Source organism: Centroberyx affinis, unplaced genomic scaffold, assembly GCF_046629955.1.
Source record: "Centroberyx affinis isolate AG114_WGS23_722 - 3 ecotype Tasmania unplaced genomic scaffold, CSIRO-AGI_Caff_v1 ptg002513l_1, whole genome shotgun sequence".
Classification (NCBI taxonomy): Eukaryota; Metazoa; Chordata; class Actinopteri; order Beryciformes; family Berycidae; genus Centroberyx; species Centroberyx affinis.
Window position 1 is genome coordinate 104,353 of NW_027280735.1, and position 15,116 is coordinate 119,468.

General features: G+C 41.6%; 1 protein-coding gene across 1 annotated transcript; it reads left to right on the forward strand.

Moving 5' to 3' along the window:
* Positions 1-527: 527 nt before the first annotated feature.
* Positions 528-15,116, forward strand: dgcr8 (DGCR8 microprocessor complex subunit). Its single transcript, XM_071534298.1, has 14 exons — positions 528-635; positions 999-1,962; positions 5,666-5,828; positions 6,479-6,621; positions 7,699-8,041; positions 8,191-8,388; positions 8,858-8,959; positions 9,887-9,985; positions 10,687-10,769; positions 11,003-11,103; positions 11,847-11,953; positions 12,139-12,266; positions 12,462-12,575; positions 13,026-15,116. The coding sequence occupies exons 2-14, from the start codon at positions 1,276-1,278 to the stop codon at positions 13,107-13,109; spliced, it is 2,352 nt and encodes a 783-aa protein (XP_071390399.1). The 5' UTR covers positions 528-635; positions 999-1,275; the 3' UTR covers positions 13,110-15,116.

The following is a 15,116-nucleotide window of genomic DNA, read 5'->3' on the forward strand; positions in this document are numbered from 1 at the left end:
CCAACAGACACCAGCTTTCACTCATTTTTGAATGTGCTATTATAATAAATATAAATATATAAATTCTAGAAAGATTTTTTTTCTCATACATATGGCACATTTCAGGAAAAAAATCTGTTACTTTGAAACATCAAGATGTTTTTTTAAAACTTCCTTAGAAGTTATGTTGGGCAATTCTATATGCAAAAACAGAAAGAAGTAATCTCCAAGGGTAACTAAAAGTGATCTGTTACAATCACAGACTTTGGTGCCTCATCATCCACTTACTGTTGGTGAATGGTGCCATCCAATGGAAAGTCGGGGTAACTGTTATTGTGTTTAACATGTTGCTCATTGGTCAAATGTGAGATGCTCTTCCATTTGATTGGTCGAATCACACTAACAGTATTTCCTGCGGGTAACAGACTTCTTCGCTGGTTGGTCACGTTGGTGCCAAAATAAATAGTGATTGGACCTCTGACCAATCAATCTTCCAAAAGCCGGCAATGGGAGGCGGGACTCCAGTTGGTTTGCAACTGCGGTTTTCTTCAAGATGGCGGAGCGACTGATGAAGCCGTATGGTGGCGCGTCGAGGATAAAATGATTTAGAAAGGTAGTTAGGTGTCCAAGAGAAGACAGTTTTGTAACGTATATCGGTGAGTATTCATGTAATCCAATACTTGACTGTTTCGGGCTAGCTAGCCATTGCTACTGGCGCGCTGAACTATACAGCCTGATGGTTGCCCGTTAGCTAGCATATTAGCAAAGATGTAGGGGCCTGCTGTACTGCTGCAGAGTGGGCAGATGCGCTAAAATGAGGTCCCTTCCCCCAGTTTAATTAATTATGCATTTTGCTAGTTGCCTACAATTGGATAAATGTCACCCTTTTGCCTTAGCATCTCAGAAGGACACGCCTAAAAGGCACCTTCCATGGCTGGTCAATTATCCTGTCAAATAACGTTGGCGTTACAGTTACGTTATAGTTACTCACATCGACTCTCATTGTTCCTCTTTTCTAGCTCTGAGGATCACAGTGGAGGATGATTGGTGCCTAGACCCCACATTAAGCTGAATGCATTGTGATTTCCAATAATTGAGACAGTGATTCTGAAAGCTGTCTACATTAATGAAAAGAACAATGTAGTCAGCTTAGCATATTCAACACTGGTACGTGGTCTATACAGGGATGTGCTTCTGCATGTGCTTTGGATTAAGATAAGTTCAAGAAAGTATCTGAACAGGTCAGATTTTAGAATAAGTTACCAATAGGTATAAGTAGTCCCTAATACAGAGAAAATGGAGATAGATGATGTTCTACCCCCTCTCCCCTTGGAGCCGCCTGACGATTTAGGCCAGGACGAGGGCAGAGCACCTCCACCACCTCCCCTGCAAACGTCCAGTGACGCAGAGGTAATGGACGTTAGCTCTGGTGGTGATGGATACACACACACCCCAGGGGACGGGGAAGTCAAGCCGCAGCAGCTCCTCGCCAAGGGCTCGGTCACTTTCTGTAGCCACCTCTCAGATGAGGCCAACCCCAACCCCCCGTGTCCCAGAACGGCCCGCCACGCTCCCCCGGTCACCAAGTTCCTACCAGACCTCAAGCTGCTCCGAGATGTTAAGATCAGTGTCAGCTTCACGGAAAGCAGCAATAGCAAAGACAGGAAGGTGTTGTATACAGGCGTGGGGCAGGAGGGTGGAGGGGAGGCCGGTTCAGACGGCCTGAATGGTGAGTTGCATGACTCTACTAGTGAGCAGGAGGCAGCCGAGGGTAGCTCCGGAGTAGGGAACTCTGCATGCAGAAGAGCAGAGGAGGCCGAGGTAGACCAGGAGAACAAGGTAGAGTTTGCCGTCCTGGACGAGTTGGATGACTTCTACGAGAACTTCCTGGATCATGACGACGGGGAGCAGGGCGGCTTCAGGTCTGAGGTCATAGTTCAGCAGGAGCAAGCGGACGAGGAGGCCCTGACCTACTCCTACGAGGTACGTCTGTTCTTAACCTCTGCAGAGCCCCTTCACATCATCCACAGATTACTTTAAATTGTTCAGCTGTGCACCATGTTTGTCCTCTAATGTCATCTGGATAAGGTGTAGCCCCAATACAATGCATACATGTGAGAGCATTACGCTAAACTCAATCTAATACACTGTTATTTTAAAGAGGCTACGTGTTCCAGTTTTAAACATCAATATATCATTGTCAAATTAATTGTTATATGTTGGTATAATTACCATAAATAAATGAGACCATGGTGAAGATGATTGGTAGCCTGTGTCTCACACCAGTGGTATTGTTGCTGCTAGTATTTCTCAAAATTAAGACCACATTTCCTATAAATCTCATTGTGTTCTCTCAGAAAGAGGGCGCTGCTACTCCCTCCCTGGCATCGTTCCATGAGCACTTTTCTCTTTCTCTTTACTGAAGAGGATAAACATATTGATGTTGCAAGTGATTTTTTTTGGGGGGGGGGGTTTCTTTCACTGGTGGTTACACCATCTGCCATTGCCAGAAACTGGGCGCAACGTTAATATTAAGTAGAGTCCGCCTCCAAGATTGATGCTGTTCATTCTCAATGGATCTGCTCACTTGCAAATTGAAAGCCGGTCACACGGTCCGCCATATTGCCAAAAGCAGCATTAGATGTTTCTGTATACGTCACTATTGCAATGGTGAGAATGTTTCAATAATGCACACATAGCGCTTTAGTCAGTACAGGAGCAACTGCGTTCCAATCTATATATTGTTCAACTGTACTGTATAGTAGTCATAATGTTATAGTAGCCTATGTTATGATATCAAAAAAGTATGAATCATACTCAAACTGGAGATGTCAATTATGTAATTGTCCACCAACCATCATTAATATCTTGCTCTCAAATCAAAGCATCAAATAAAATTACTGATAAAAAATGATTAAACATGCTAATAACATTGTGGAAACTAAAGGAAACCCAAATGTAATTGTTTTGTAGATAGAGTGTATATTGTAAGCTGCGCTCGTGCCGGCTCATGCCAGCTCATGCCCCTACCCGAGGGGCCAAGTGTAACACCTGAGAAAAATGTTTTCATATATGGGAGAAAAAAAGTTATGGATGTTTATGGGGAATTTGGCCGGAACGAGCCAGTCGAGTAGCCTACAACCGGCTGCAGTACCTCTGCTTCTCCACTAGTTATAGTGCTTCAAAGGCCAATTCCTGCCCCACTGGTTGCACCCGGCATAACAGCACCCTCCTCCTGTTTTGTGTCGTAAAGCAATCTACCTTTTGTGCCATAAAATAATACAGCAGGTTTCCCACCAAATCTGCCCCAGTGGCACACAATGTAAAATTCAGTGCAGAGGCCGGTGGAGTCTTCTTGGCGATGGTCTTGTTTGTTTTACGGTAAATATACTAATGTCAAATTAATGTGGTAATGATTTATTGATGTTGAAATGTACACATAGAATGTTTAATGTTGCCTACCTTATTGGCAAACATTACATACCTTGTAGAACACCACTCAAGACCTTTTCTGCATCGTTAGGAGCCGCTGGTAAAGCCAGGATACAAATGATCCACCATGCAGCATGAATTTCAATTAACTTTTGCATCAGTATTCCTTCATTCTCTTGCTTATTGAAAATGAGAAGTGAGAGGCTAGAAGAGGTTAGAGTGCTCCTGTTAAATTTTGGGTGCTCTTTGGATGCAAAGGCCTTTTTAAATACAACTAGAATACAGTCGGAGACTGCTGTTTGCATGCATTGGGCCTCATTCACAAAACTTTTCTTAAATTTTTCTTACTTTTCATTCATGAAGCATGCGCAGAGTCTCGATTAATGCGTATTCCAGGTGTATCTGATGATGAATACCACTTGTTCCTTAATTGGATGCGTGTGCCTGTTGATGCTGATTAGCATAGGTAGATGCACTGGCAACTCCATAAAACACCTGCTGTCTGAAGGGTCGTGCGCAAATGGAAAGCATTACTGGAGTGGTGGAAAATGGCAAACAGACCCAAGAAGAAAAATTCAAACTCTTAAATAGAAGTGTTGTTGTTGTGAGAGAAAAAAATATATATACATTTTAAAAGTGTAAGTGGTGGAGTGACAGCAACTGAGAAAAAAATACTGATGCTGTCAATGCTGCAACATCAGAAACACACACCTTGAATTCTATGAAAAAGAAACGGTTTGACTTACAGTTAGGCCATAGTCTAATTCCAAATAGATGCAGTTTATTAGCTACAGGCGGATGGCAGGGCGCTGTCAAAATGATTGGGGGAATAATATGGAGACTGTGCTGTCAGGTGTCCAGTCATCAGCGGAGTTGGACACTGGTTTAATTGAAGCAGCATCTCCATCTGATGGTAAGCTCAGACTTTAGGCTTTATAATAATACTGTTGATTTTGACTGTAGCTGTTGACAGGAGCTTTCTTCCTGCGGTGTCCATCCAAAGTCCTTCCAGCTCAGTGTGGTGCACTCTGTGGCGGAGCGAGTGGCCGTATGATAATTATATGATAGCTGCTGAGGGGTCTGAAGGGTTATCAGGTGTGGCTTTAGTAATGTGGTCAAGGCAGAACCTCTATCACCGAGAGACAAACTAGTTAGTCTTGAGACTCTGGTTAATTTAACTTCCATTCAGTCCAATATGCGCCGTGCGTCCCCAGCCCCTGGTCAAGACACACAACACCCTGCTGTTCTGCAGCACCACCGAGTCGTGGCTCCCTCCTGGCCAGGGGGAACCACAAGTAGGAGGTTTAGGTTGGTGTCACAAATTAATTGAATGTTTATGGCGTGTTATTGTTTGCGGTTTAAATAGGGAAATGCGTCTGGAGACGATACTTTGATGCTCACAGTCTGTTGTTCCTGTGGTAAGATAAGAGAACTTTATTGATCAATAAATAATATAATATAACATATATATCTGATAATATATATACGATAATTAATCACTTAAATCACGCATGTTTCCAATTGAATAGAATTGCCTATGAATTTGTTCATATCGGCCTATAGCTTTGTTAATATGGTTATTATCAGTAGGCTTACAAATGGACTGAAACACATTTTGTTGTTGATATGAGAATGAGTCTGCTTTAATAGATTTCGCTTAAGGAATAAGGCATTCTAAGTAGAAACCACTTCATGCGTAATGCCCCCACGCTTGTTTCCAAACACACGTAGATTTTGATCGTACCAAAGAACAAATTCAGGTAAGAAAAAAAATGATGAATGCCGAAATGTTCGTGGAAACGTTCGTAAGTATACTTTAAGATCAAATTTGATCCTTCGCACGTTTCGTGAATGAGGCCCAATGTTATTTAAGGGTCATGAAGGAAGGTGACACTTGTAGTCGGAAAAAACACAATATCTGGTCGCCTTATCCAACCAGGGGACTCACCCCTAGTGTTTACAAGCCCATGAGAGTCTGTCTCCATGGGTACAGACTTTACTTCCTCATTGAGAGTGAGGGCTTTTATCAGAAGTCAACACACCAAAGCAGCGGGTCAGTAGTCCACACAAACGGTGTATAAACAGAATTATAACGCGCTAAAATAGAAATGTGTGTATGTGTTTGCTGTTGGTTCCCCCACCAAGTGTTTTTCTGGCATTATATGAGTTAACCACCTCTTCTCTGAAACATTTGATATTCTCTAAAGCCTGTGACCATCCCTTCTCTCCCGGCCTTAACCATTGTTTCTTCCAGGAGGAGTTTGACAATGATGTGGATGCTCTGCTGGAGGAAGGCATGCCAGTTCCCAAAAAAATGCGGATGGCGGAGGACAAGTATGGCGGGGACAGCGACCACCAGTCCGATGGGGAAGGAGGCGTTCAGCCCATGATGACCAAAATCAAGACTGTCCTGAAGAGTGAGTGGTCAATCTGTCAGTTATAGAGCTGAATACTGTCAAGGACCTCACGATATGATTTGGTTTCAATACTGTGGGTTAGAAAACAATTCAATACTTCACACATCGATCATCGATTATATCCAGGATATGAGTGAATTTTGCAGTGGATTGATACAAACTATAGTGTATCTTTTAAGTATTGTGATACACAGTTGTGTGCATTGCTGATATGGATTAAAGCAAATTAATTTTCATTTTTTATATTTCCACTCCTCTTCATTAGGCAAATAAAATGCATCCCTCTGTTTGCTGTGTTGCTCTCAAGCCTGCAATAAGCAATATCAAACCTTATAACAAATCCTGAAACTAATGTGTGCTACTAGGAGATTTCATTGAGACCAATATCCTTTTAGGCTTTCTAGGCTTTTTTTAATACAAGCTTGGCACCTCCCTCACTATTTAAAAACTACACTGACTTTAAAACATTCCACCTGTTCAAATGTTGTGGTACCACAGTGTTGTAACTCAGAGAATTGGTATTACAAATTATTTGATTCATGCATTGGCTTTTCACTACAACTACAAAATCACCAAGCTACTTCCTGGTATGTGGATGTACAGTTGATTTTAGTCTCTGCATCTTGTCTATTTGTTTTTGCCTATGCCAGGTCGGGGGCGTCCGCCCACCGAGCCTCTACCTGACGGATGGATCATGACATTCCATAACTCGGGCATTCCAGTCTACCTGCACAGGGAGACCAGGGTGGTCACCTGGTCCAGACCCTACTTCCTGGGGACTGGGAGCATCAGGGTAAGATGTGACACAGTCTCTCATTAGGCCAGTGTTGTACCAATAACAGAATTTTGACACCAAGTTTAATATCAAAAAATTTGATACTACTACAATACCACAGCATACGAGGAAAAAAAGTCAAATGTCACAGAACAGTGGTTACTGAGATGCTTTGCTAAGTTACTTGTTACCACACCGACTTGGACGGCTTTGAAGCAACTTTTGCACAGGGGTTTTGAAGTGGTTGCATGTCTGTCTTTGGTCTGTAAGTGAAAAACTTGCATATTTGGCTCCTGGCCCCAGTTTTGTCAGCCAGTTTAAATGGACTGGGATTCAGTTCAATGCTTTCAGGAAGTTGAATGTTTTCAGCTGTTTGACTCCTGCTGTTCACTGTCAAGAGCCAGAGTGCAGCTCTTTCTTCCAAGCGACAGCCTGAGTTGGAATCCGGCCTGGGACCTTTGTCACATGTCAGCCCCTTCTCTCTCTCTCCCATCCTCCCTGTCTGTCTTTACTGTGACTATCCAATAAAGCAGAAATGCCATAAAAATCATAATCTTTAGTATGAATGGGAAGATGATACAGAGTTTCCACTGGTCATGAAATATCATGAAATTTAGAGGAGTGTGTTCCAGAAGTCAGGGAATGTGATAAATTCTCTGGGGAAGTTGGGGAGGGGGGGGGATATCAGGGAATTTTACAAAAGGGTCACTTTACAGGAATATACCCAAATTTATTTTATACCTTTTGTCATACCGACATTGGATTTAGGCTTGAGCTGATATTCGATAATATTGTATATCACGATATTTTGGCAGGACAGTACCGTGATGTGATATTGTGGATATCGCCCAAGCCTAATTGGATTAGATGGTTTTCATCTGTTTTTCTCCACAGCAAGTCCAACTGTAGTGTAAACCAGATTTACCCACTGAAGCTGAAAAACAACATTAATGAACCAGGAAGGAATACCCTTTTTAAGGCACTCCAACATTCTAGAAAGTCATGGAATTTTACATCAGAGCTGCGGTGGGAACCCTGACAATAGTGTTTGCGCCTTCCGTTACACCTCCTGATTTTCTCCTTCTCTTGATACAGAAACATGACCCTCCCACCAGCAGCATCCCCTGTCTGCACTACAAGAAAATGAAGGATCAAGAGGAAAGGGAGCTGAACGGGGAGGTGACGCCTAATGCCGAGGTGTCTCCAGTGAAGCCCGGCGAGGAGGCCGACGGCGTAGAGAGGGCCGACGAGCCGGACTCCACGGCCCAGGAACAGGAGGACGGCCCGGCCTCCTCCAGCCTGGCTGAAGGTGTACCAGACGGGGAGGGTGTCCCCAATCCCAGCCTACAGAGCAAGGAGTCCCAGGCCTGCGACATCGCCCAGGGAGCCCTAGGACAGGTCAAGGCCAAGGTGGAGGTGTGCAAGGACGAGTCCATAGGTAAGCGTTTTTCATAAGAAAGAAGGAGCTTATGCATATACCATAGTATCAAAAAGAACACTGCCAGGATAAAAAAGTGAGATCCAAATGAATATTTTTTCAGTAAACGATAGACTAACCTTGTTCCTTTTTATTGAACCCCCTCACAGACCTTGAAGAGTTTCGCAGTTACCTGGAGAAATGCTTTGACTTTGAACAAGTGACGGTGAAGAAGTTTCGTACCTGGGCCGAGCGAAGGCAGTTCAACAGAGACATGAAGAGGAAGCAGGCAGAGTCGGAGCGACCGATCCTTCCTGCCAACCAGAAACTCATCACACTCTCGGTCCAAGATGCCCCCACTAAGAAAGGTAAGCATAAGGGCTATAAATAAAGATTCGCACATTGTGAATTTCATAGAATTCATGTTTCCATAAGAAGTGGGTAATTTTGGCAAAAGGTATTTGCACACTTTTTGTCTTTTCGTGACTTATTTGCCAACACTCGTTAAGGTGATTGGTAATTTCCAATTCCCAGTCACATCTCAGTGAGTCTGTTAGTTAGCTGTGTGGAGGATGCGTCATTGTACTCTTGAACTAAGCACATTTCCCAGTGATTGGACAAATGTCAGATTGCTGAGGTAACTTGTAAACTGACCTTATGAAGAAACGAAGTTGAAGCCATGTTCTGTCTCTTGGAACAGAGGACTTTACTGGGAAGACATTGCTCTGTATGTGGAAGGTCTCGTCCTTTTGGGCTGGCTCTTCTCCAGTGTAGTTGTATCCAGTGCAGTGTATTCTACTCATCTGTTGATGTTGTGCCTTTTGTTTGTTTCATCAGAATTTGTCATAAACCCCAATGGAAAGTCAGAAGTTTGCATCTTACATGAATATATGCAACGTGTCCTAAAGGTCCGACCTGTTTACAACTTTTTTGAATGTGGTAAGTTTTCTTCCTGTAAGTGTCTTGTAGGGTGGTGTCAATGCTTTTAGGTCCTATGTCATTCTTGCCTTAAAAGGAGTAACAATTACCCTGCTTTCCAGGATGCGGGGTAAGCCAGATGACTAACAATATTTGGCTCTATCAAAACATTTTGGAGGTTAGCAGTCTGTTGCTCAGCGTTGGTGGCTGGCCTCTTCTAAGAGAGACCGCACTAGCATATGCAACAGCTAGTGGCTAATCATCAACAAAACTTTAACCAAACATTTGGTGATTTCTACTAATGTTAGCCTTATTTAGCACAGCGATGGAATTGGAAAGCTACAATATCATGGTCATTAAGAGTTAATTCAGTTATGAAAAAAATACAGAATGTGATCAATTCAGTGAGTTTGTTTGCTTACCTTCAGAATTTCACCAGCCATCAGTCAACCAAAGAGAGCCAACAAAATCAGTGATGGCCGTGGTCCATTTGAACGTATCGGTCTACTTGTCGGGATTAGTCGTATTCCCCTTCATATCAAAACATTGTAGCCATGACCCTGGCTAATAAAAATCTAGTCAAATGTCGACAATTCAAAGACAGCTGTTTTGGTCCTGACATTGGCAGGGAAAAGAATAATGAACCACATTGACCCAGACACACACACACACACACACACTCACTCAAAACAAAATGGACGCTCCTGCCACACTGGCCCGAGGGCTCGCCAAAATGACAAGGCGTCACGGCCAAATAGAGGGGCGCTGACAGCCATGACCGCTGTGAAATTTACACCCTGGTCTGAACTATAAACTTGGGACCCACATACACACACACACACACAAAACACTTTAACAGCTCCCACTTTCAGGTAAAATCTGTATCTTGTTGAACATGACAACATTATGTAATCCATCAAATCAAACGTGCGATTTTATGTCCCACAGAGAACCCAAGTGAACCCTTTGGAGCCTCGGTCATTATAGACGGAGTAACCTACGGCACAGGAACCGCAAGCAGTAAAAAACTTGCCAAGAATAAAGCTGGTAATTTCTTTGATTTATCCTCTGGCCAGTCCACCTCTGTACAGACCTATCCTAGGTTGAAAGTTAAGTCTTATGGAGGTATCTTAAAAAACCCACTGACGCACCTTGAAACTGCCAATAGCAGGTATTTTGTGCCAATAATGAGTGTGTTTAAATTTGAATATTTAGCAAATTTTTGGCCTGAAAATAGTCAAAGTATTCAGTATTTCACTCCAGAATTTTTGCCTTGGCAGGGTGGAGAAGCCTCTGAAACAACATTTAGACCATGAGACACTAAAATTCTCCATTGAAACCCTACTACTATTAGTATTACTACTAATAATATATTAAAGCATGGTTGTGTGGAATCCGAAATGTAGTATTGATCAATTCTACAATAAATACGTAATCACACAAACTGTATCATATCCATCATATCGGAGGTGGATGACACCGACTGGACCATATCTGATTTTTAATAAAAGGCCAATATTGTCCCGATATATCAGCAGACCAATATTTCCATCTAACTCAAATGCCTATTATCACCCTCTCCCTTTCCTCTAACATCCCAGCCAATATTATTTGTTTGCACTCATCCTAGATTAAGAGTACAAGGGATAGTTTCCTTGGTAGAACTGAGTGTTGAAATCATATGACTGATCACTGGAGTGTTGTTGTTTTTTGTTTTTTCCTCACTGGTGGTTTGGTGTGAACTGCAGCTCGAGCCACACTGGAAATCCTCATCCCTGACTTTGTGAAGCAGACGTCTGAGGAGAAGCCTGTTGAGGGCGATGAACTGGAGGTATTTTTTTTTTTTTTTTTTTTTTTTTTTCATTCTCTGCATTTATAAGATGCTCTCATCCAGAGTGGACTGCAGTAAATGCAGGATAAGCTAAAGTTTAGGTATCGCCGACATTAGAAACACGTAATGAAGAGTCCAGCATTGAGGTAGAATAAGTGTCCCTGGAAAGTTAATGCATCTTCAACAAGCAGATGGCTCAATAATGGTAACATTCAATGTGTTCTGTCCCACAGTATTTTAATCATATCAGTATAGAAGACTCAAGGGTGTACGAGCTGACCAACAAAGCAGGTCTACTCTCGCCATATCAGATTCTTCATGAGTGCCTTAAAAGGTAAGAGGTCATGCATTATTCCATGATTTATTATTTATTAAAAAAAAATTATTTTATTTATTTTTGAAGGTCTCTCTGTAAAAGTCAACCAATTATTCACCTGTATAAGGTTGATGGGTGAAGTTGACAAATTATTTATTTCATTGAATGCGCCACAACTTGCAACACTGAAATGAGTGAATGAATAGATAATGAAATGATATTGATTTAATTGATTGGCTCTTCATGAATTTAATTATTTATTTGACAATGCATAATTTCACAATTTAATTTATTTTGATGTACATATTCATGATGACATTTCACAGTTGAACGATTTAGTTATTTAATTAAGTCCAAATATTTCCTCCATACTGCACGGTCTTAAGAGCGCAAACCGTAATTCCCCTAAGCACTGTGCATTGCAAAAGTCTGTTAGAAACCAATAAACACACAGAGCCTGGTACTCCCAAGCACCTAATAATAAAGAGACAATAAAACTTGTTCACTCATGTGCTTTCTGTGTGTCGCAACATGGGAATAATGTTAAATTTCAACTAACATTTGGCTAGTTAACATCCAGGCAAGAGAAAAACAGGTGGGTGCTTATTATTATATTATTATTATATTATTATTTGGACCCTGCTAGCAGCCTCAGAAAAAGACAGCATTACTTTATTAATATCATAAATGTAATGTTTTATTATTATTTTGAGTGTAATTATCTATTAATTTTAAATGAAACATTTCTTCTGTGACTGCAGAAACCATGGAATGGGAGACACCAGCATTAAATTTGAGGTGATCCCAGGGAAAAACCAGAAGAGTGAATATGTGATGACATGTGGCAAGCACACTGTGCGTGGTTGGTGTAAGTAGACCCAATACTTAAAACTCAATACCAACACCAAAAATTGTTATGGTACCAATTGTTGTTGTTTTTTCTTGATAACCAGCCTTACCTAGCTCTAAGCTCCACGGTCTGAGGCTAACCAGTCTATTACAGTACACCATAGCTTCCAATGACAGGTGTATGTTTGCTATCTTCACCACCAGGCAAGAACAAGAGGGTTGGCAAACAACTGGCATCTCAGAAGATCCTGCAGATGCTTCATCCCCACGTGAAGAACTGGGGCTCGCTGCTGCGAATGTACGGCAGAGAGAGCAATAAGATGGTCAAGAAGGTAGGTTCCCTCAGACCAACTCCAGTAAGGAGTCCTGTGGTCAGGGAAAACCTGGAAACAAATTCAATGGGTTGGAAGAGTTGTTTCATTTATCAAAAAAGGATTCAACCTTATACTGGTTTCAGCCTACATCTTGGAGAAGGCATGGAGAAAAGCTCATCTTCACAACTTTCTAACCAAATGATCTTTTTGCAGGAGAACTCGGACAAGAGTGTGATTGAACTTCAGCAGTATGCCAAAAAGAACAAGCCAAACCTTCACATCCTGAACAAACTGCAAGAAGAAATGAAGAAACTGGCCAAGGAGAGGGTAAGAATTGTTCCGAGTCAATTAAATCTGAGTTCTGTCATATATCGCCTGTGTTAGACTTCATTAAGTGTTACATTTAGACTTTGGACATTTAGTTGATTTCTCTTACCCTTAGAAATGAGAATGTGTGCAGCAGTACAATAAGTTTAAATCAGGAGCCAAAGGACTTTGTGTCCCTAGAATACTAACATGATAGAGAAGTGCAAGGTAATGAAATAAGAGACAGAAAGTTGTTTTTTTTCCCCTTTGGGAGCTCTTCTTCACTATCTGATCCTACCATAGCTTGGCTTTTGCTACATTTCAACGCACTCGTCTGCTACTGTTTTCCCACTCAACTAAAATTTTGTTGATTTAAATTTTGTTGTTTTCCCTAAAATAGATATATTACCATTTTGGAAACTAACCCCTCATGAATCACCATTTTAATGTTTTTGTTTATTTCTGTTTCAGGAGGAGACGAGGAAGAAGCCCAAGATGACCATAATGGAGTCTGCCCAGCCGGGGAGCGAACCCCTCTGCACTGTCGACGTCTAAGTCCAGGAATCACTGATGAAACCACGGCACTGAACCCCCCAGTCACTGTCATGCACACCGCCATCCATCACTTTATTATGCATCACTGAGATATATATAATGGCAATACGGCAACGCATTTCACAGAGTCGCTAGAACCGCTCGCTCCCCCCCCCCACCATCTTTTTATTGGTTCACTGTCGGTAGATGTAAGGCTAGGGCAAAATGCACTAACAGACAGTAGAGCAAACGTCGTCTACCTCTCTAGATGCATTCTCCACACGGCACTAGGAAAAGCCACCCAAGGTGCAGAGAAGTCGACGTGACTCGATAATAACACATGAACCACAAACAGAATCTACAATCACATGCTTCTCTAACTGCAAAGAACCACTAGACACCTTGGGTTTTGTTTTGTAGTGCCGCTTTCAGCAGCTGCAGACTCACAGCGCCGGCACCTATAGGTTTACGTTTGTGCTTAAAACATTTGAAAGGGATTACTGATACTTGTGTATTTATGCCGTTCATTTAATTCGGAAAACAAAGTTACATGTCGTTTATTGGGTATTTTAATGGTCGGTGTTATGAATATTTTGGGTGGTGAATACAAATATGCTGTTTTGTTTTTCTTCAGAATGGCCAGATATCGTCTTGGTTTGCACGATTTAAAAACATGCGTTGTGAAGTGATCACTATTCAGAACTATAGTTATGCACTCGTGTCCTGTCAGATATTTTTGTCCACTGATCATGCTGTTGGTACAGAAAAACTGCATTTTGAGTATTTGGGAGTGACTTTTGTTCTTTAGTTATGTATAAGAGGGACTAATTGCCTTTTTGTTTGCTCTGGCAATACAGGAAACATATCAGCAGACGGCTGTAGAGGCTGATCTGTCAAACTAATGTCCTGCTCCCCATACTAACATTGCAGAACCCCCAAGCACAGGGCCACAGAGTACTGTAAGAGGTGACGTACAAGGTAAAGGTTGTTTTGTTTTATGCTTTTAGGTGTATCTAGCTTTTTAACACGCTGACTTTTTATCACTAACTCGCAATGCCATGCACTCCAACCAACCACTTGGTACAGTTCAGTTACTTTTCATTTTCAGTGCTCTTATGGAATCAAGTCGGCTACATGTTGCCTTAGTTAATCCATTTCATGAAGGGCTCTGCGTATATACATTGGACCTAAAAACACCCTTCGAAGGGAAGTGGAAAGACCAAGCCCCCTTTACTTGATATAAAGCATTTATCGTTTAGCCAATTAACATTTTTAATGGTGATATAGCCTATAAGACATTGATACTCTAGGAAAAAAAATAAACTGCCTACAGCATGTGCAGATTTTTAAGAATTGTCTTAATGGATTGTGTATTTGGTTTGTGTACATTTGCCATCATTGTGACAGTTGATCATGTGTCTCGATCGTCATATTTTCTGACCCGGAGTAGAATCACAAACTCTTCAAAAGGCAGTCTGCCAAAATGAAGTCGGTACACTTACCTCGAACAAAATGCGATCAAGTCATTCAGTCCAACAAAAGCTAAAGAAGCAGTGCATACCAAAGCTTAAATACAGTCTTATGCATTTTATAGAATACTTAATGTTGCTGCAAACTGCATACAATAGAAAAGTCTATCTATATAAACAGGATAATACATAGATGCAATACTTGCTGGAACAAAATAGAAACTGCTGTGCATTCATCGTGTGAAGTATTTGGCCTGTGCTTTTTCCAGAATGTTCAATGCATACATGGACACTTCACAATTTGTAGACACAAGCCTGTTGTGATACTGTAGGTCGCTTGAAGAATGTTGCTTTCCCTACCTTCGTGTGTGTTCTGTCTTGCCAACTGTGTGTCTGTGTGAAGAAAAAAAAAATGCTTTTACACTTGTTGCCGTTGGAGTTGTACCAATGGATTGTTTGCTTGAGATGTTGCTGCCTAGAAAATGAAGTATGTATTGCAACTTGAGCTCTATGACTTCAGTGATATTCGTTATGCAAAATAAATTGTCTTGACTAATAA

Coding starts and splice junctions, on each gene's coding strand:
- dgcr8 (XM_071534298.1), top strand. CDS start 1,276: ATGGAGATAGATGATGTTCTACCCCCTCTCCCCTTGGAGCCGCCTGAC. Junction 11,104..11,846: donor CTTCATGAGTGCCTTAAAAG/GTAAGAGGTCAT, acceptor CTGTGACTGCAG/AAACCATGGAATGGGAGACA. Junction 11,954..12,138: donor GCACACTGTGCGTGGTTGGT/GTAAGTAGACCC, acceptor CTTCACCACCAG/GCAAGAACAAGAGGGTTGGC.